The 22,873-nt window shown below is 43.9% G+C and overlaps 1 protein-coding gene across 1 annotated transcript in view; it reads right to left on the minus strand.

Moving 5' to 3' along the window:
• Positions 1 to 6,303: 6,303 nt before the first annotated feature.
• The window catches only part of NOX4 (NADPH oxidase 4), a 148,873-nt gene continuing 132,303 nt past the window's right edge, over positions 6,304 to 22,873 (minus strand). The window contains exons 15-18 of the mRNA XM_018565857.1: positions 18,225 to 18,333; positions 11,751 to 11,819; positions 10,813 to 10,913; positions 6,304 to 6,646 (exon numbers count right to left, since the gene is read on the minus strand). Of these exons, the coding sequence (XP_018421359.1) occupies positions 6,526 to 6,646; positions 10,813 to 10,913; positions 11,751 to 11,819; positions 18,225 to 18,333 (400 nt within the window). The 3' untranslated portion in view covers positions 6,304 to 6,525. The remainder of the gene's footprint in view (positions 6,647 to 10,812; positions 10,914 to 11,750; positions 11,820 to 18,224; positions 18,334 to 22,873) is intronic.

Consider the following 22,873-nt stretch of genomic DNA (forward strand, 5'->3'; position numbering starts at 1 on the left):
TAGCAGGGAAGCCATCCTTATGCTTCTCGTCACTAGGTGACGAGAAAGCATGGAGCCGTCTTTCTGGCCAACCAGGAAGCCGTGTGCCGTGTAATGATGCGGCGCCCAGCTTCCTGATTGGCCAGGAAGCCGGCTCCATGCTCCCTCGTCGTGTGGTGACGAGGGAGCATGAAGCCTGCTTCCTGGACAATCAGAAAGCCGAGCGCCGTGTCATTACACGGTGCCCGGCTTCCTGATTGGCCAGCTTCCCGACCAATCAGGAAGCCGGGCAGCGTGTAATGACGCGCTGCCTGGCTTCCTGATACCGGAAGTATCGGGCTAGGCATCGGAGCATTTGGGCAAGTACGAGTACTCGCCCAAATACTCGGCATCGGCACTGATACCAATACTACGGTAGTATTGGTGCATCCCTAGTGGAAACTGACCTAAAGCCAATAGCTATAGTAAGCAGTTGAGTTTGCTAGGAAGATATAAGAGGGGTGATGTTATAAACATGATGATATTCCCTCCAGTCTACTACATAGAATGCAGACTACAATGGTCAGATTCAGGAATTCCCACCATCTGTTTAATAGCTAAGTAAACATTCCTTTAGATGGAGTTGTCGGAAGGCCCCATTTCTAAAAGGTGGGAGACTTCCATGTTGTGCCTAGAGGGGCATACACAGGGTAAGATTGTACTGGGGGGCTTTTGCCCCCTGACCCAGTACAAATAATATATGATAAGCTGGAGGTGCTGAGTAGAGTCAGAGAAGAACCTGCAGTGACAGCTGCTGGGCATTATATAGCTATAGAAACACACCGGTCAACCCTCTATCAGTGGCCTGGGGATTAAATCTTCTTTATGACTGTAAACTTTAGCAGAAATTAAGTGTAAACGAGCAACATTCTGAGTTGCTTAGAAAAACATTGGAGATATGTGTATCAGTTCTTTTCCAGAGAGTAGTGTTTAATTGGATCGAAGTAACAGATGCACAGAAACAGTCCGAAAGAGTAAGAATAAAAATAAATGATCTAGACCTCAGATTACAAAGGCTCCATAAGGACCCACTCTATCTACCCAGCATATATCTCCAATCTATATATGCACCTATGTGCCTCTCTTCATGACTCTGATACCCCCAGCCACTTAAAGGTGCCCATACACTTTACAACCCTCGCAAGACTTTTGTCTTGCGAGGGTTGTAAAGTACTTAAAAAAACGTACGATCTGCCCATCTTGGACAGGCAGATCTTACTTGCGATCATCGCAAGCCTGCCCCCCTGAGGGGCGGGCTTCCGATGACTGCAATGCTGAACGGGCAGTGTGCCGCGCACACCGGCCCGTTCGCCAGTTGTCTCTCGATCATGTTAAAAACCAGCTGAAAATCGTACGGTTCTCGGCTGGTTTTCCAACATGCTTGAAATACAAAAGTTGTGCGACCGTACAGTAGGAACGGTCGCACACCTTCCATACACTGCACGATTCTCGTACGATCGCGAGATTTCCCGCGATTTTCGTACGAGAATCGTGCAGTGTATGGGCAGCTTTAGGCTCAGAATTAATCAGCAGTTTAGTGCCATTCACTAACACTGAAATTATTTATGATTGGCTGGTCTAATTACCCCTTTGATGTTAGTTAAACAAATTTGGCAAAATTCCATACAGCTGTTCCATTGTGTACAATCAACAAAACAGTATGGTCACCTGGTCAAGAAACTTACACAATAAAAACCTAGTTAGGATAGGTGTGTTAAATAACATCAGACAAAGAATTTCCTTCCATACATAAAGCATACACCATAAATATACCCCTAATATATCTACTTTAATCATAATTTACAACAATATGCAGCCAAGAAAACCAGACATCCTCACAAACTTCGATCCTCAATGGACATTGAATGGTTGCATCAGGCAGCTTGATGTCTGTTCTTATATACATCTGACGGGGAGGAACTGCAGTATTACCACATAACTTGAGCTCATTTTTAGGACACACCATGGGGTCTATTCACGAAGCTGCCGAGGGCAGCCGAGTGAATAACCAATCTGAAGTGAAGTGAGCCGAAACTGAGAGTACCAACATTTCTAGAATCCACTATCCACTCTGAAGCTTTCACAGGTGAAAAGTCTGAAGACTCCATTGATGGTCACATGGTACAAGGAACATCAACGGAATATAGGTGTGAAGATCTAGTTACACTTGGCCAATCAAAGAAAATTACACCAATGTGTCCAATGAGGATGAAATTTTGCGATGGTAACTGGTTTTCTTGGCTGCAGGTTCTCCTAAGGACGCTACTCATTTCCAGCGTGGAGCTGGTGCTTTCGTTCCTGCCGAGGTTTTAAGACAGCCTGATAATCTGTTCCCCATCCTTGCTGCTGGTGACAGACAACCTTGGGGCCGTTCTTAAAGCGCTAGTTGTATGTACATTATTGGTTTTATTAGAATAAATGCATCTTATAAACATACAAGGTCTGTGTGTACTCTCTCTTTTTGAATTGAATTGTGAATTATCCCCTACCACTGGAAGCAGAAAGGCTTGATACTCTTCCTAATAATCTTTCCAATATTTGAAAATTCTTTCAGGCACCACTAACGATTCATACATTACCTTACTTTCTGTACTACCTTACGTTTTGTTTTATTATGTAGCTTTCTGCTCCTATTTAGACCTTCAATCACCGAGCATGGTAGAGGGAGGTCTAGATTCAACTTTCCTTGTGATATAACTAAAGCCAGAGAACAGAAAAGGGAGTCAGTACTGGAAGAATGCACAGATTGTGATATATCTTGTGCTTTTTTTATTAAAAGAGGGTGTAAGGATTATTTGTGATGATGGCATTGGATCTAAAAGTGTGGTTTCTTTATTAACATTCACTTTTAACCCTTTATTGGATGAGTAGGGGTACAAGTACCCCTTACTCATTCACAAGGGTGGGGGGCCGCATCTTGGTGACCCTTAATTAAAGGGGTACCCCGATGCAAATAAGCCCCCCTGCCTGCAGACCCCCACAACCTAACTGGTTGTGGGGAAGAGACCCTTGTCCCCATCGGCATGGGGACAACCTCCCAATGCCAAGGGCACGTGGCCTGGTAAGGCACAGGATGGGGGAGGGGGTGCTCGATCGCCCCACCCTTTCCTGCCCTGCCAGGCCTGTGCTCGGATCAAAGGTCTGGTACTAATTTTAGTTTTTATTTTCCCATTTATGGGGGGTGGAGTACCCCCTTAAAATTCCCACCAGACCTAAAGGGCCTAGAATTTGTTTTTGGAGGAACCCCACATGTTTTTTTTTATTTTTAACTTGGGGGGTCCCTCCTAACATTCCTACCAGACCTAACGGGGCTGGTATCAATTGGGAGGGAACCTCACGCTTTTTTTTCTGTTCAAAAAATGTTTCCTTATGTCTAATGTCACTTTGCTGCAACGAAAATTTGTCTGGGACAAAAATCCATACAAACTACCACTAACAAAGTTCGTCCGAAATTTTCTTTCTTGTTTTCATTCGTCATTTCTGTCATTCGGAGATTTGGATACATCCTAATCTCCGAATAACGAAAATTCGTCCAAATAACAAATCTTTCCGAAACGGAAACAGAAAACTGTCCCTACTATGAAAGGGTCAGGCGGTTGTGGTTGCCTCCCAAGCCAAATGTTCCCAGTCCTCTGTTGGCCATACATGGAGTTAGAATTAACAGCTTTATTCACATACAGATCATATTTTCTGAACTTAGACAATGTCTTACGCCACAAGGGGAATCTAGGATGCATGATTAGCCAGTGCCCCCAGGCTATGTCCTGTTTCCATTAAATGGCTTCTTAAATTGTGATTTTCATGTTTTATTCCAGCTTTCCTAAGCTCTGGTGGTTGAAAAACATAAACTATGCTATGTGATGTGGGTTTTAAAACTCAGCAATCAATGAGTTGTTTCAACTGAATTAATTCTCCCAAGATTGCGGAGTATTTATAGCATAAGTAATGAGCAGGGAAGTGATATATAGCAGAACGGGAATTTGTAGGGATTGGAAAATATCTGCTTTACCGGTGATGCAATGAGGGAAAACATATATGCTAAGAAAAAAAAAAAAAAACAACAACGGAAGATTCATAAGTGGGCTAAAAAAAAAAGTCAATGGTATACAACTGGATTTCAGAGGCTGTTGATTACTGGTAATTAGCTGGAAGTTGCAGGATCGATAAAGAATTGCCTAGAGACCTTGCCGGAGAATGTAATCTGCAAGTGGCGATATACAGACGGTACAATAACTGGAGTTAGCTCGTGAATTTCCTAAACCAAATGTCAGGGATTTAATGTTTACAGCGGGTAAGGACATTTTCTTAGTGCATGTTGTGCATAGTACAGTAGCTACAAAAGCAGCTTAATGTCAGAGGCAATAAGATAAACCCGAGCTGGAGAGTTCTTGTTACTAGTCATACTTTTATGATCATTAGCTATATAACTCAGAGCCATTGTGTGTAATTCTGTATTCACTACAACACCAGAGCACGTATTAAAAGGGAACCATGTACACCTTTGTTGCTGGTCAACAGACTGCCCAGGAAACACAGGTTTTTCAGTGATTTACCACCCTCAGCTCTTTCACTTCTATCGCTGAGCTGAAGGTTGTTCCATGTTTGAGATCAGACAGAAAGAGTTTTTATTGCTTCTGAACTGCCTTTCTTCCAATACAAGTCAATAAAAATGCAAAGGCAGCTTGATGCAGCTTGGAAGGAGGTCAGGACTCAAAGGCACCTGTGAAGGAACTCTGAAAGATCTAAGGAGCATCTTAAACTGATTACAATGCAAGCTGAATGCACCTCAAAGCACACCGCGTTTGCTAGTCTGTTTACGTACTTAAAGCTGAACGCAAGTCGATATAATACCGTTCTGTATTTATTAATACACCATTATATTAATAACCTCACATGGCTTCCAACACCCTCTCTATGCCGATGACACTCAAATATATCGTTCTATTCCACAACTCACCCCCTCATGCTTGCCTCTGGGACTTCTCTAGAGTCTCTCCCATCCTCTGGAACTCTTTACCCAAACCTGTCCTTCTATCTCCCACTCTGACTGCCTTTAGGCAATCCCATAAGACTAATCTCTTCAGGGAAGCCTATCCCACCTCAACCTAACCACTGAACTATCACGTTATGAAACAATTCATCCCTGCACAGTTACCTCCTCATGTATCACTTGGCCCTCCCTTTTAGATTGTAAGCCCTCAGGGACAGGGCCCTCCTTACCATCTTGTCTTGAATTGTATTGTAATGTCTTCAATATACATATATATATATATATATATATATACACACATACACACATATATATTATATAAATGCAAGCAGTGAATTTGACTTGGTGTCAACCTCTTGCAGTCCTTTCAGACTGGTGGAGAAGCAGCACAAGGAGCTGATCAGCTTAGACAAGGAGCATGCTGATAGGTAGAAAAAGTGGAGTGCCAGAAAGATATGCTTGGAGGTGGCCTATAACACGCATGTACAGTAGGTAAGTAATGGTCACAAAACTGTTGAATAGAAACTTACAACCAATTGCCACCATTGCACTAAATACTTGGAGGTAGGAGAACCCAATTTCATTGTGACGTGGCACCTAAAAAGGCCCATTGAATATCATTGGTACTTTCATTTTTTTAATGTGATTTTTAATGTTTCATTTTATGTTTGGCATACTCATTACACAGTCAAATAAAGATCACAAGCTAGTCAAATTGTGTATTCAGATTGGCTCAACCCATTTAGCATACTCACTGCTGCCCATTCCAACTGATCTGTCCCATGGTATCCAAGATAAGAGCGGCACCTAAATGATATTTGAATCATATGTGTATTTGAAATATTCAATCCTTTATAAATGTCCATCTGCCATCTTAGAATAAAGCTTGTTATGGATTGCAATCCCCCGATAAATAATGATACTTTTTGATCATTGTCCTTGGTCTCTTCCCTGGCAAAATTACATATTCATACAAGCAATGATTTCCTCTATTCTTCTTCTTTGTATATTACAGAAAGGAGGATGTGAATCTTGGTGCACATCACCTGACCGCAGTTGGCCAATAACAAAAACAAGTCTGCTGACTAAATGGGTATGCGAATGCCCATTTAGTCGCCTTTTAAGCACCACTGAAAAAATATGAGGCAATTGCATAGAATTAAAGTAAATATTTAAATAGGTTGGCATAAGAATGTAATTAATAAATCTCCCTATCAGTATAAAATATACATAAAAAGTGCCGTAGAAACCCCAAAATGCCCTCTCAGACAACCTCATTTTCATGAGATATTTCCGTATAATGAGGTCTTTTTTCTCAGTGGATGTCAAGTATTTTTTACAAAAACACAGTGCATAGAACAAGCCACAATTAACATTGTTTTGTAGGCAGTAATCCCTTCATTAAATAGCTGCAACATGGATAAGAGTCAATCGTAGTGATTTGCGTCTCTCTAATGATTAAGATTCTTTGGTTGGTGTTAATTGCACTTGGTCTTCCCCCCGCCGTTTATTTGATCTCAGCTGAAGGACTCTTTGTTGTATTCAAAACGTGTCCCGTAACTGTTTGGACGATTGCACATTTTGTGAAGGTCCTTGGAGAGTCCCTTTGGGCCGCAGCAAAACACTCCCACCGATTTCCTGGAAATTAAGAGAATAAATAATGACTCTGATATGGCTGAGTGTATACCAATGACGTAACTATAGCCATTGCAGCCACGCCGGCTGCTACGGGACCTGGTGGTACAAGGGCACCCCATTAGGTAGTTGAAGCAAATTAAACCTAGAACATGTGAAGATGTGAAAATGCACAGAATATTACTGGATATTGAGTTCTTATAGATATATTCACCACTTGCTGACCGGGGTGTTAAACCCCCTTCTTGGCCAGGCCATTTTTCGGTATTCAGCGCTGTGGTATTTTGACTGACATTTATTCCTACATGCAACGCTGTACTGAAATGAATGTTATACCATTTTTTGGGGACAGATATAGATTTATTTTGGTGACATTTAATCACCACTGGGGGGTTTTATTTTTTACTATATAATTAAATTTTTTTTGAAAAAAAACCTGTTCTCCCTACGTTATGTTAGAAAACATTTATTATTTTCCACGTTTGTCGCACATGCGGCACTCATTGAACTCAATGTGCAGAAAAAGCTGGAAAATAATGTGCATGAATGTGATATGTGTTCTCAGTATGTCTAGCTGTGAACGGGGACTAACACTGACTTAACTTATCATATAAGATGTAACATAATGACCAGTGAGATGTTTGCGCTGCCCAACCACCATATTGATAGACGCACATTGGAGGGGGCTAAAATACAATAAGTGATAACATGAAAATCTGTCTCCTGCGGTACATCTTTATCTTTTACTATCAGGAGTGTGGCATTGCGTGGCAATACCACTGTGTTATGTGGCCTCAAAGTGACCCAGGATTCTCAGCCAGAGGGCCTGAGTGGCTCCTGGAAGAAATTACTTGTACCAGGAGAGAACTGCCTTTTCCGCCCGTTCTTTGTTTTTTGGATCCTAGTTTGGATCCTGGAGCCTGGAGATTTCTTAGAGCTCTGGGTGGGACGAAATCTCCAGTCTTGGGTCTGTGGGTTAGTAGTGACCAGCACCTAATTGTGCACCTGTGCACATCCCTCATGAAGAGTGTGCTGGGATTTGTTCAGGGCCCCACCTGTGAGTCAGGAGAACTCCACGCAGGAGTCAGAGTGAAGGCCAGTGCACCAGGGAGCTGCGGGTTCGTGAAACCTATTGTGCGGGTTAGCACGTTACTGGGGTTGTCTGGAGGTGACAGACAGTGGCCCTGAGGATTGAGGCCGGAGCAGCAAGAGAAAACTGTTACATGACGGGGACAACTCGAGGATTGGTGAGTCCATATATGTTATATGCTGCAGCAAGCTATTTATGTTGGACTTCCTTTACTGTCTGCCTTTTGAAAGAAAATAAAGACTTTTTGTTAATGGAAAAGCCTGTGCAAGTGCTCTGTGAGCTCCCCAACATTACAGGAGCTTAAGGAGCGATTGGAAACATTTACACATAAACCACTTTACATTTGGAAGCACAATTTAATGCTTGTTAAAAAAAATGCTCCAATTTCGGATACAAGGAAGATCTGAAAACTGGTAAACAGGATAATTATACCACGCACTCAGTAGATCACTTGTATTAGGTATGCATTAAACTCAAATAATACATGAGTACCGGTACAGTTATAAATAAATGTATATTATACTTGGATGTATCCGATTCGTCATACATTTGGGGGTTTAGCAGCAGCTGACAAATCACTGCACAGCGGTATAGAAGACTATACATGGGGATATAATGCATTTCACACTGCCTGTAATCAGTAAGGGAGGATATTCTGGGAAGGGGCACTGGTGACCTGCTGAGCTGCCTTGATAACATCATGGAACTCCACGGCAACACGCAGTAAACTAATTATGCTTTCTGGGGATTTTGCCATGGTTAATGCATGGGCAGGAAGACACCGGAGTTACTATACATTCCCCTAGTCTGATTTACAAAGATTTACAAAAAGGATTGTTCCTCTTTAGAATATGACTTCTGTGTAAACCATTCGGGTCCTGGAGACACGCTGATCATAAGGCATATTATCTATCTATCTATCTATCTATCTATCTATCTATCTATCTATCTATCTATCTATCCAGGGGTGTCCCTGCAGGTTTTGCTGCCTAACTCAAGGGAGTGCTGGTGGTGCGTGTTACGGGGGTGCAAAAGGTTGGGTAGTTGGTGCTTGTGGTGGACATTTTCATGGGGGGGTTGATGGTGGTGGCCCAGGTGATGCACAGTACTTTTTGCTCTGGCTCTGATCGGCATCCTGTCCCTGACATCACTGATTGCCAGGAGCTGGGCAGACTACGAGCCAGAGCATCCAGCTCAGCTCCTGGCAATCAGTGATGTCAGTGAGCTGGGCGGGACGCCGGACAAAGTGTCAGAGGTTGCTTAGTGCTCTTAGCAGCCTGAGATGCTCTGGCCTGTCAGGGGGCGGCAGGCACACCTGCAGCCCGCTCTACATGACCCAATGGGATGCTGTCTGAGGCAACCACCTCGGGCTGCCTCAATATAGGGAAGACCCTCTATCTATCTATCTATCTATCTATCTATCTATCTCTATCTAAGCTAGTTGCATTAAAGTTCAGAAAGGGTATTTCCACATAAGGTTCAGGTTTGCCGATTCCTTGGGTTCATTGAAAATCTTCGGGGTTCGCAAACATTTGGCTGAAAACTTTGCAGGTTCTCTACCCATAATAAGAGACGCCCCATAATACAGGACATATCCTTTACCCCTGGTCAGCTGAGTTATAAGGGCCAATAATCTGATGCAATGGATAATCCAGCCTCCTTACTATAAAAGGGTGGGTTTACAGCAGCCATATTGTCAATGTGTGTTGTTGTTAGGGTGAGTTTGCATATAAAATTATCTATATCAATAGTACAGATATCCTTTATCTCAGATGGGAAGAACCAGGCATAATGTTGTACCTATTGATATACTAAGGACATGATCCTGGCTTGCTCTTATCGATTTCTGCAACCTGTCTCCTCCGCTCCATCAGCTTCCTCACATCCTATACACTGTATAGAATGTGATGACTCCGCTGGAGTGGAGGAGAAGGCAAGCAGAAGGGATCGGTCTAGGAGCAAGCTGAGTTCATGGTTCGGGTGACTATAACACTGTGATTTTAGCTCCAATTGACAAGAAAAACTCTTAACCCTTGCAGATCCTTCTTTAAAGTATCTGTAAACCCTCTCATTTAACTTCTCCTATTTGTTACCTTTTGGTCTGGATACCACTGAAAACATTTTGATATATCTCTTTCATAAGTAAAAAAAAAAGACCTGTTGATCATGCTAGAAATCTTGTGTGCTGATAAAGGGCACTTTATATAAAGTTGTGCTGTATTTATACTTTTTTTTTTTGTCTGGAAAACTAATAACTTTCTTAAGATTATGCTACATCTGTCTGTAAAAATGCATAAACACATCAAAACAGGATTTAAAAGAGAACTATGGGGTAATTGTTTTTCCCCATAGTACTCTTAAGGGTCAAGGACATATACAAGCGTCCTCCCGTGACCCAAAGCTCAGTATATCGCGAGCTACAGCTCACAGTATACTGAGACCGCCGCAGCCTGGACGGAACCCGACATTACAGTCGAGATCCACCAAACTGCGTGAATGACAGCTGGCCATGCGCCGGAGGAGCGGGGAATCCCTGCGGGGAGCCGTGACTGACAGTCACCGCTCCCTGCAGGGAGATGATTGAGAAGTGAGCGAGCGACCGTATGCGTTCGGTCACATCCCGATCTATTGAGCAGACGTGTGAAAGTTTCATTGTCACACATCGGCTCGAACTATGAGGCTGAGTGTTTTTCACTCGCCTCATAGTCCTCCTTTAACCAAAGCAATGACCAAGTGTCTCTACTGCAAATAAATGCTTTATGCTTCACTTATTTATACAACCGAGTTCAGCATAATATTTAACATTTTAACCCAGATGTAAGCTTTTTTTTTTTCCCCCGGTAATATGAGCCCCTACGGCTTCACAAACTGAAAAAGGATTTGTGACGGCCGTGTTCTTCTGAAAGCTGGGAAAACATTGCATAGGGAATTACATGTGACATTACCAGCTCCGGCTTTTGGTTTATTAGATAAAGCCTTCGCAAGGCTGCAAACAAATAGCTATTAAGTAGGTCTAAAAACACACGTGGCAATTCCCATCTCTGCTGATTACCCGCCAATACCTCTGGATGGTACTTACTGTCTGTTAGATTTGGCTATCTCATCAAACAAAAGTTTCCAGCGCGGGCGTCCGGTAATAAGACGGGAGTTCAAAGCCTGGTATTTTTCACCAATTATTTTCTGCAAGAAACGGCACAGTGGGTTTCCGTAAGAATTTGTGAACGAGGGGATTACACATTGTGTAATGCTCTGATAACAGCATCTTTTGTATCACTGCTGAGCGTGTGCTTTCCGTCTTTAAAAAGTGTAAGCACAGCGGGGGAGTCACCAGCTAATAATGACTTTGGTAGCGTGCCGGGCGGAGCTCAGGAATACTGATGTGAACTAAAAGCTGGCTTACTGCAAGTCCTGAACTCGGCCCGTGAGAAGTCATAGTCTTTCTTTTCTTATACGGACGCGCTGCAGCTCACCAACACACGGGGCGTGTTTAACCACTTGAGTACCAGCCAGTCTTTATATCACTTCATTAGAAGGCCAATTTTCAGTGCTATGATAGTTTGACTGACAATTACGGTCAGCCATGAGTGGCAAATGTGGTCATGCAACACAACATATGCAACACAAATGAATTTTGTTGCAATGTTCTGACCTGCGTTCCATACACTTCCAGTCCAGTCGTGACCGGACCGCAGGCATTGATGTGCCTTGCCTACCCGTGCGGCCGATCGCATTGCGGCCAGAGGGTGTGGCTGCGGTGCCATTCACTTCAATGCACCGTCACGCCCCCCCCCCACCCCACAACAAAGTGAGCCTGCCGCAATGCAATCCAGTGTGAATCGGGCTGAAACACACTGTGGCTGGTGTGAACTATAAAAATAAAAAGCTGGAAATGAGCTATAACAAGTGGTCATATGACCAATCTTGCCAGAGTCTACCATAATTAGTCATACAGTTATGGATGGACATGTCCTTTAAGCACATACATAACATATAATTGAATGACTTTAGGCCTCTTACCTGAATCCCATCCCCCTCACTGAGGTACAGCCTGATGTTCATGTAGTCAGGACGGTTTTCTTGCCAAAGCTTATGTAGACAAAAACACATGAAATAAAGTCAATATTGTGTCAATTTATAATGAACATGAGTAAACAGCAAGGGCTGATTACTAGAAGTAGTACCCAATCAGCCTCCGTTGATCATCTCTGTAGTGCAGGTACGCATTTCATACATAAGCCACTGTTACACACAATCTCATGCACCAGTGCCCTCCCCATCCACAAAATGCCTAAAACTTACCCTGAGCTGCTGGCAGTGGTGCATGTACAACAAATTGCACCCCTGGCATCTCACTCAGCTCCTGGCAAACAGTGACATCATTGGTTGCCAGGAGCTGGGTGGGACACCAGCCAGAGTATCCCAGGTTACAAACAGCTGGGTGGGGAGATGTGTAAGGGCCATACACATCTCCCCACCGGCCTCTTAGCAACCTGGTGTGTCTGTTTGGTGTCCCGTCCAGCTCTTGGCAACCATTGATGTTAATGGTTGCCAGGAGCTGGACAGGATGTTGGCCTGAGCGTCCCCGGTTGCTAAGAGCGAAGCAGGAAAATGTGAATGGGAGGGGGCTGGGGAGAGAAAAAAAGTCAGCTGTCTCTAAGGGTCGTCAAATTTTCTCTGACCCATGGAGCGGTGCCCACCTCCTTCAAGTGGTGGCCAGGGTATGTGCCATATGTGCAATACCCTGGTTAGGCCACTGGCTGCTAGAGGATGATTTATAACTTAAAGGGTGGGTACAGGTTGGGAAAAACTGGATATGATGCATGCATGATTTCTGTTGACTTTTATTGGTTATTGAAAGAATAATTACTGAATAATGGTTGCCATGAATGCATTGTTGTGTTCTAGGGCAGAATACAGTCAATGCTAATAAGCATTGACTCTTGGCTCCTGAATAAATCATGTTTTTTCCATGCATAGGATGTCTGCCATAGGAGAAGCGGCAGTACATATAGTCATATAGTGTATCTGCAGCCGCTACTGTGAGATGGCCTTGCTTTTCAAGCACTTCTCTAGAGGTTTAGAACTCAATGTATCTGCATTGTTCTGCTCATATTAAACACACCATAACATTCTGTAACGCAGATCACTGGGATTATACACTTTCTAAATAGCATTCACTCTCTGTTTTGTTCTATTATTCCTGTACAAGCTGTTCAACCCAATGGGAGATTTTCAGATCAACAGCTGGCAATGGAATGGGCACATCACCTATTAAACACAATAGATTCTTTAAAGTCCCTTTATAAAGAAAAATGTTGTAATGTTGTAACTGTACGGGGTTAATCTCTGTAATGATCAAATTCAGTATATAAATTCCTGTTTTATGTCACAAGAAAAAAAAAACAGTTGATTTATTGCTTCAAGGCCTGGTTTACACGTGCAGCCGAGGGGTGTTAAACAATAGCTGCTGTTCCATGTTTTTAACAGGTCCTGGCCACTTGTGATGCAAAGTCAGCATTGCAGCTGGACAGTGCTATACACATTGGCAAATATTATACAGCATGTCCCTTTTGGGCTAATGGGACTGAGCCAGAACCACATCCATAGAGGTTCATGGAACCAAGATACAACAGCAGCCATAGAGTTTAATGGGACCAAGTTGCAACTGTGACCAAAGAGGTTAATGAGACTGAGCCACAGTCACGACCATAGAGGTTAATGGGACCAAGCTGCAACCAGGCCCATAACGTTTAAAGGTACCAAACCGCAAGCGCAACCATAGAGTTTAATGGGACAGAGCCGTAACAGCAACCATAGAGGTTAATGGAACCGAACCACAATAACACACATAAAGTTTAGTGGGACCGGGCCACAACCGCGATCATAAAGGTTAATGTAACTGAGCTGCAACCGCGACCTAAGAGGTTAATGAGACCAAGCTGCAGCCGCAATAATGGAGGTTAATAGGACTGAGCTGCAGCCACAACCACGGAGGTTAATAGGACTGAGCTGCAACCACACCCATAGAGGTTAAAGGCCCCGAGCCACAACCGCACCAATAGGATTTAATGGAACCAAACCACAACCAAGACCATAGAGGTTAATAAACTTATCTATGTTATATTATTATTATACAGGATTTATATAGCACCAGCAGTTTGCGCAGCGCTTTAAGTTAGTTAGTCTAAGTTGCAACCGTGCCCATAGATTTTAAAGGGACTAAGCCGCATCCACAGACATTTATGGTCTCGGTTGCAGCTTGGTCCCATTGAATGTAATGGGAATGAGCCGTAACCAAGCCATTGAGGCTAAAGGGACCGAGCTGCAACCGCACCCAAAGAGTTTAATGGGATCGAGCCACAACCATGGAAGTTAATGGGACAGAGTCATGACCACACCCACAGAGGTTAATGGGAAGGAGCTGCAACCACAACCATAGAGGTAATGGGACTGAGCCGCAACTCTGTGGCAAATGCATTATAAATCTCCCTTTAAAATAAAATTAAAAATACAGCAGTATCACCCCCCGAATGCCAGGCAGACGATTCTCTATCACCCTCTGATATGCGATCCATCGTAGATCACTTTTCAGAGACTGGTGCATCTGTAAACTAGGCCTTAAACTGTTAGCTGTAGTTGGACTTTAATTTTTGTGTCACTTTTTTTAAAGCTTATCTCTAGATAAAAAAAAAAACTACCCTTTCAATGAGGCTTCCCACTGAAAGTGTTAACTGCTCATTTTTGTCTAGGGGACCTGTGTAAAAGACTTTTACTTACCTAATCCCCACTCCCCCAGCAGTCGGTGCTCTCCTTGTCTTCCCTGCACTCCGGCTTGTGAACTGCCCCTCCACATCCTTACATATGATGCAGGGATAAGGGCCCTGAATTAGACATGTTGACGTCAGCCTCTAATTGCCAGAGCAGAGGGGGGGAAGTGACTGCAAGCACAGGAGCGGGGATCAGGTAAGTGAAAGTGTATATACACTAGACTAGAGGACAATAAGCATTTGACCCTCCCTTATCAACATGCTGATAAAGTTTGAAAATAAAACCTTTTAATTTGTATTCCATACCTTAGTTTTGACCTAGTGACACCACTGGGCTTCTGTGCAATGCAAGTGCATGGCTGGTTGGAGGAGTCAACAGGGTGCTATATAGTGGTGCTACATAGCTTGCTGATATAAGCAGTGGGCTGGCACTTGGGAAGAGTTATGAAAATATCAAAATGCCTTGATGGGTGGATGTTAGCCTGGAGAAGTGGGTGATCCTAGCAGTGGTGTATCCAGGGTATGGCACATATGGCAAATGCCCTGAGCACCACTGGGTCAGCAAAAGTTTGCCAACCACAGAGACAGCTGACTTTTTTCCTCCTCCCAGCCCTCTCCCATACAAATCTCCCCATCCGGCTCTTAACAACCAGGGATGCTCTGGCCGGCATGGGACGCCACCCAGAGTGTCTCTGGTTGCTAAGAGCTGGTCGGGGCGATGTGTAAGGGCCATATACATCTCCGTTCCAAGCTCTTAGCAACCAGAGTGATCGGGGAGATGTGTATGCAGACGAGATGCCGGCCAGAGCATTCCAGGTTTGCTAAGAGCCTCACAGGGAGACGTGTATGGCCCTTACATATCTCCCCACCCAGCTCTTAGCAACCTGAGACACTCTGGCCTGCATTCCACCCAGCTGCTGGCAACCAGTGCATCATTGGTGTTAGGATCCAGAGCGCCTCTAGGTGGCGCAGGAGCTGAGACCTGCAGCTCCAGTGCTCACCTGCGGGTGTTTCCCAGCTGCCAGTAATTAGCCATCACCTGGTGCTTCCTGGGAGGATCTTTAAACCCTCCCTGCAGTCAGGATGATGGCTCAGTATCATTTCCTGTTTCCTGAAACTTGAACCCTGAGTCCCCAGTTCCGGAGAATCCTGCTTTCCGTCCAGAGTCCTGTTACCAGTCCTGTACCTTGTTTGTGTCCCGAGCCCGGTTACCCATTTGCAGACCTTCCTTTCCTCTTGTTGCCATTACCTGCTTGTCCTCTTGTTGCCATTACCTGCCTTTCCTCCTGTTGCCATTACCTGCTTGTCCCCCTGTTGCCTTTACCTGCTAGTAGTCGGGGTGATGTTACTTATTTATGTTTGCTTTTGGGTGTTGTTTAGTTTGCTGTTGATTAAACTGTATATATAACATTCTGCCCTGTCCGGTGTGGTCATAAGTGTTTGGTCTGCCTGTGTGGGTACCTGCGCAGGTGTGGGGTCACCTGTGCCGGTATCCCTGACAATTGGTTGCTTGGAGCTGGGTGGGACACCGGCCATAGTGTCCCTGGTTGCTAAGATCTGGGCAATAAGATGTGTATGAAGGAGGAAAAGTCCAAGTATCCCATCGCACTCCTGACCGGAAAATGCCCATGCAGCAGGGCGGGTGCAGCAGCAACAACGGATGCCTCCGTCAAAAATGTACAAAATAATAAAGTCACCGGCACTCCAAGTGTTCAAGTCAATAAGTTTATTGACCCAAGTGAAAACACCTCTAGCAACGTTTCAATCTCCCCACCCAGCTCTTAGCAACCTGAGACACTCTGGCCTGCATTCCACCCAGCTGCTGGCAACCAGTGCATCATTGGTGTTAGGATCCAGAGCGCCTCTAGGTGGCGCAGGAGCTGAGACCTGCAGCTCCAGTGCTCACCTGCGGGTGTTTCCCAGCTGCCAGTAATTAGCCATCACCTGGTGCTTCCTGGGAGGATCTTTAAACCCTCCCTGCAGTCAGGATGATGGCTCAGTATCATTTCCTGTTTCCTGAAACTTGAACCCTGAGTCCCCAGTTCCGGAGAATCCTGCTTTCCGTCCAGAGTCCTGTTACCAGTCCTGTACCTTGTTTGTGTCCCGAGCCCGGTTACCCATTTGCAGACCTTCCTTTCCTCTTGTTGCCATTACCTGCTTGTCCTCTTGTTGCCATTACCTGCCTTTCCTCCTGTTGCCATTACCTGCTTGTCCCCCTGTTGCCTTTACCTGCTAGTAGTCGGGGTGATGTTACTTATTTATGTTTGCTTTTGGGTGTTGTTTAGTTTGCTGTTGATTAAACTGTATATATAACATTCTGCCCTGTCCGGTGTGGTCATAAGTGTTTGGTCTGCCTGTGTGGGTACCTGCGCAGGTGTGGGGTCACCTGTGCCGGTATCCCTGACAATTGGTTGCTTGGAGCTGGGTGGGACACCGGCCATAGTGTCCCTGGTTGCTAAGATCTGGGCAATAAGATGTGTATGAAGGAGGAAAAGTCCAAGTATCCCATCGCACTCCTGACCGGAAAATGCCCATGCAGCAGGGCGGGTGCAGCAGCAACAACGGATGCCTCCGTCAAAAATGTACAAAATAATAAAGTCACCGGCACTCCAAGTGTTCAAGTCAATAAGTTTATTGACCCAAGTGAAAACACCTCTAGCAACGTTTCAGGACCATGCGGCCCCTTCCCCAGGCAAACAGAGAGTCAAACTCTCTGTTTGCCTGAGGAAGGGGCCCCATGGTCCCGAAACTCTCTGTTTGCCTGAGGAAGGGGCCGCATGGTACCGAAACTTTACTAGAGGTGTTTTCACTTGGGTCAATAAACATATTGACTTGAACACTTGAGTGCCAGTGACTTTATTATTTTGTATGAGAGAGGGGTGGGGAGAGAGAAAAAAAAGTCAGCTGTCTCTGTGGGACTCCAGGGACATCATTTGTTGTAGATATGCCTCTGGTTCCTACCAGACTACATTATGTACCTCCCATATGGGACACTGAGCCTCCATAATTGAAAGTACTCAGATCTAATTAATGGAAGGGGTGGGCCAGAGGCCATAAGGCTGGTGAGGAAAGTGCTAGATAATGCTGGATGTCCTCCAGCCAGAAAATAAAGGCAGGCTCTATCTGACTTACTGCAGCTTCTAATGCAAATTGTGAGAAGCGAAATCAGAGTGAGCCATTTTGAGTACAGGAGCCTATATAACTGTGCAGGACGGAAGGAAAAGCTGGAGTTAAGCTTTATATAGAAACCAGAAACAGATGAGGAACCATGGTTACAATATAAAACAAGTGCACATTATACTATATACAGTACATTCACTGCCTGTTCTTGCTCTGAATGAAGTTCTCCTTCAGAGTGACTTATCTACCTCCTTCTACCTCCATACAGACGCTTTGTGATACACAATACAGAATCCACTGAACACCTTTGACTTGAACAGGATTGCCATGTCACAGGACCGCACAATAGCCCTGTGATAATAACAGCGAACATTGTTGCGAAGTGTAAACAAGAATAGAATTTCAAAGATGGCTGTATACAGTGGGGTCGAACACAATGAGAGCGTGTAACAGAGGAAGAGAATGAAAAGGACCCAAGAAATATATATGGTCGCTGCCGCGGAAAGCGGGGTAAAGTAATTGGATCCAATAAACCCAGCTTTCACATAGGAAGAGAATAGAGGAAAGTATCTCTACTGACAAACATTAAATTGCTTTTTTTTACCTTTTTGTGTAGCGCGCACAGTAAATCGGCGAACCAGAGGAAAGCCTGGATGTCTCTGCATATCCAGATAAAATAAAGTCTTTGCAGCTTGTATTCCCTCCAGCTGTCTCTATTGAAATAATTCATTAAAATATTAATCAAATGACTCAAATTCACATGTTTAACCTGCAGCATAAGTACAATACATCATAGATTTTCAACAGGAATATTTAAAGAGTAATTCCACTTTTGATGAGAGACTAAATCAGTCCACTCTGGGTGATCTGTGTACACTGGAAGGATTTTAACAAACCTTGTTGCAGTTTCCTACCTGTTTCTGTTGTGCAGATAAAGCTGTTTGTTGCAGCATGTCCTTTCCAAACTGATCCCTGTATGGGAGGGTCTGGGTTTATTATAATGAGCTGGTGGACTTCCTGTGTTGTAATGAGGAAAGGTGCAGTGTCGGCATTCCTTTAGTAGTAACTAATGCTTAGGGGGTATCTCACCAAAAATGAAATTCCTTTTGCAAGGCATGCCAAAAATTCTATTTGTATCTTAGTGCAGACTTCAGGGAAAATCAGTCAGCCAATCACAGAAGCAGGAAGTGACATTTCTGGGGGAGTTCTGTACACCAACTGTGTACAGTGCGCCTCCAGGGCGCCGTATTGCATTGAATTATTTTGACAGATCTAGAACATTACAGTGGCTGCAGTTTTAAATTAAAAGGTCATTTTTAATAATAGTGAATTAGAACATGGCTTGTGCGACAATTACATATGCTGTATTAATCTTTTTCAATTTTTTATTTTAATTTTTTCAATTGGAGTTACCCTCAAAGGATCAGTCCACCCAAAGTAATATTTTAGTTGTAAGTGGGGCCTAGTGGCCTGAGAAAGGCCCTATTTGTCTTGAAGGCTACATTAGGAAGATCTTGCAGCCATCGTTTCTGACTGTTTATTTTCCCTGAATAAGATCTGGGTGTTCCCACCCTCCTTTGTGTGTCCCAGCTCCTCACATTATATTTTCCAAAAAAATTAATAAATAAGAATTCAGCGGGGATAGTGGGAGATTCTCATCATGGGCACAGTAGGCGTGCAGAATTGAGAACTCTGAGGATTTTCATCAATAATGTTCCTGAGTGATACCTGAAACTATCAGGGCTTTTAAAGTGACACTATACACAGGAGTTCAATCTTAAAAATACATTCAAGTACTTTAACTATTAACATAAATGTATCTTATTTGTGTATCACTCGGCTGTAGATCCTCAAATCATCTCTGAATTAGTGCTGACACTGTCCTTCCTTCTGGACGGGGGCTATTTTTGTTCTCCATGGTCCTGTGTGTGTTGTAAAGTAGTCACTGCTCCAAGCTCACTCCTGTGATGGACTACAATCTCAATACAAATTAGCTAACTAAACATGAGGTAAGAGAGGGGTTTGACATTTAGGCAACCCTGTTTCCTTACCTTACACAGTCCATAGACTCTTTTCTATCATGCCTCTTGAACATCTACTTTGGGAAGACAATTAAATATACTGTAATATATCCTGATCCTAAAGATCAGTGCTGCTGACATAATTGTATACTCTAGCTTTACCAATAATTTACGTAAATACGGCAGGTCTAAAAGGACAGCCAGCCTGCCCACTTCTTCTGCCTGACCCCAAATAACCAGTATAAACTGCTAAAGGTCGCACTCCGGGGAATCTTCTTAATAAAGTAGAAGGGAAGCTGAAAGTGCCACTCGGCGGGCTCATAGAATTCCTATCTTCAGCCTAACCCCAATACATGACACCTGATCGAAGAGATAATGAAGAGGACCCAGACACAAAGAGATGTCAGCGCCTTCCATCTCTCCACTTCCACATCAAGTGTTTATAAACGTGTGGGGATTAGCACCGGCATGGGAAATGTGTGCCGCTGACATAGGAAAAAGAGAATCTAAATTAAAATACACAGTACATGATGGAATCACAACAATCCAAGCAGAAGGTCAACGTTCCTAAAGATTAATTTCCTATAAATACGAGACAAGGATTGAAATAGCCGTAACGGGGGAAATTGTCTTTATTTTCCATAAGACATACATAGCTAGCGGAGTCTAAGCACAGCTCCTGCTGGGCAGGTGAGTGGAAATATGTCACAAGAAATTCTCTGGAAGGGATACAAGTAAAAATGCATTGACAGGCACTCAACACAAAAGCTTCCTGTCTATGGAGCCCTGTTGTAATGTTTTCTGACAACATAACTGTAACGAGTCCCGAGGGTTCAGACCGCTCGGGTCTCCCCACATGCAGGGACGGCCAAATTGCGTTCCACGGTGGAACGCGGAAGCCGCTCGACTTCCGGATTGCGGTGCGAGCGGCCTGCGTTCCACGGTGGACAGGCACTCAACACAAAAGCTTCCTGTCTATGGAGCCCTGTTGTAATGTTTTCTGACAACATAATTGTAACGAGTCCCGAGGGTTCAGACCGCTCGGGTCTCCCCACATGCAGGAACGGCCAAGTTGCGTTCCACGGTGGAACGCGGAAGCCGCTCGACTTCCGGATTGCGGTGCGAGCGGCCTGCGTTCCACGGTGGAACGCGGAAGCCGGTTGTCACGGCAATCGACTCCTCCCTCACTCCTGGGCTATTTAAAGCCCCAGCTGAGGCAGTATGGCGTTCAACTATTGGAGTCAGAACGCCTGCTGCCTCATTGACGCTGAACCCTACAACCTGCACCTCTGCCTCTATCTACCCTGCCTGGGAAGGACTCCCCCTGGACCATCTCTGCCTCTATCTACCCTGCCTGGGAAGGACTCCCCCTAGACCATCACAAGGACCTGCTGCTTGGTTACAGACCAGAAGCTCCCAAACGCAAGTATCCCTCAGGGGAAGCCTAAAACCAGAGACTGTATAAAATACCTGAACTGTCCTTAAAGGGGAACTCCCTGCATATCAGTAGTTTATTGAGACTGTATTGATTACCTGAACTGTCCTTAAAGGGGAACTCCCTGGCATATCAGTGGTTTATTATCGGATTACTACCTGTATCACTACAAAACGTATCATCCAATCTCATTTATTGATATTAGGCTATGACGCAATGGTTCTGCATTTCTTTTTGGTTACATACGGCTGTGATGCTAGAGTCCCAAACTCCCCGTTTAAGATTGGGAGTGACGCCTGGGACTCGAACCTGAGAAGCCGTCTCCAACCACCAAACGCATGCTACACTCCGCAGTTGTGAACCCCAATTGCCACTAAAGCAGTCGTGACAATAATTCCTGGTAAAATGTATGTAACACACACGTAACACACAGGAGTATGGAATAGATAGGACATGTACTGGCTGATAGCAACAAACCAGTTATTACCTTCCATGGGTTTAGAGAACGATAAAAGGTTCAAAACGATTGCCTGTGGATTCAGGTCTATAACCTCATCGGTTCATTTTTCACATAAATATCCGGGAAGGTCAATATGAATGAACTTCCCAACAAGCCCATCACCATACATTTAAGTCGAAATTCAGGCTAGTTTTCAACATCTTTTATTAGTTACAGCCAAATCTTGAAAAACCCCTACTTTGAGTTTTGAGGCAGTTCAAAATAGAGTGTCAGTGATCATGACTAATGAGAAGTGAACAGCTATTTTGAATGACATTTACAATAAATTTCCACAAATTTGGCAACCCAGGATCTCATACTCCCTACCTCCTGAATTTGATCCTGCTTTGCTATCCATTTAGTTTTCTTTTATACTGTGGAATGGTTGTCTTTTCCAAGACTCTCATCTTATAACTCTTTTCCTCTTCTCTCTCTTTTTCTTTCTCTGTGCGTCTCTTCCCCTTTTTATTCTTTTATTTCTCGTCTTCCACCTTTGTACTTCACATCTACCTTAATGCTTCCCCTATATCATTCAGTTGGGAACACATACCTTATTCCCCCCAAGACATTTATGGTTTTTCACATGAGGATGAAGAGTTTGGAGAAGGCAGAAGCAGTTAACAATCTAGAACAACATATCTGATTTGGAAAAATTCTCCAATTCAGCTCACTTTCCAGTTCAGCTATGTTGTCCTAGATTGTTCACTTCTCCTGCCTTCTCCAAACGCTTCACCCTTTTGTGAATATCCCTGTTTATGTTTCCTTTTCTTCTTTTCTCTTTGAGGTTTGAAGACCCATTTTATTGGGGGATAGTTATAAACCCAACTGCAATATTACTAAAACCCTGGGTTCTTCTGAAGCTGAACATTTTTAGAGTGACCTCCCGCCTTTATGTTCTGTGCATCTGACTAGCTCCCTACTTGCTGCTTTTGTTATGTTCACATTTGGACTCTTTTAGATAAGTCTTATTTCCATGTTTCAGACTTGTTCTTTGTATGTTATTTTATTTATTAAACTTTTTGAAATATTGCTTTCATGTGGACTGATCTTTTAAATATTGTTATTGGGGAAAAAAAAAGGTTTAGAAGGATTAAAGGTTTTTTATTAACTGCTATGGGTTATTGCATCTTGGACGTTGGTCTTTTTCTTTAAAGATGAATAATGCCAAACCTTGTTTTGGCTTTACTTCTCTTTTGGGTCATATGAGTAGAATTATTATTGTACTCCTGTGACCCAAAGTCAGTAGAAATCCCTCCATTAGGTGACAGTGTACAGCCACGCCGTGGTTGAGACAGATC

This window comes from Nanorana parkeri, unplaced genomic scaffold (assembly GCF_000935625.1).
Source record: "Nanorana parkeri isolate BGI_ZX_2015 unplaced genomic scaffold, ASM93562v1 scaffold896, whole genome shotgun sequence".
In the NCBI taxonomy this organism is placed as follows: domain Eukaryota; kingdom Metazoa; phylum Chordata; class Amphibia; order Anura; family Dicroglossidae; genus Nanorana; species Nanorana parkeri.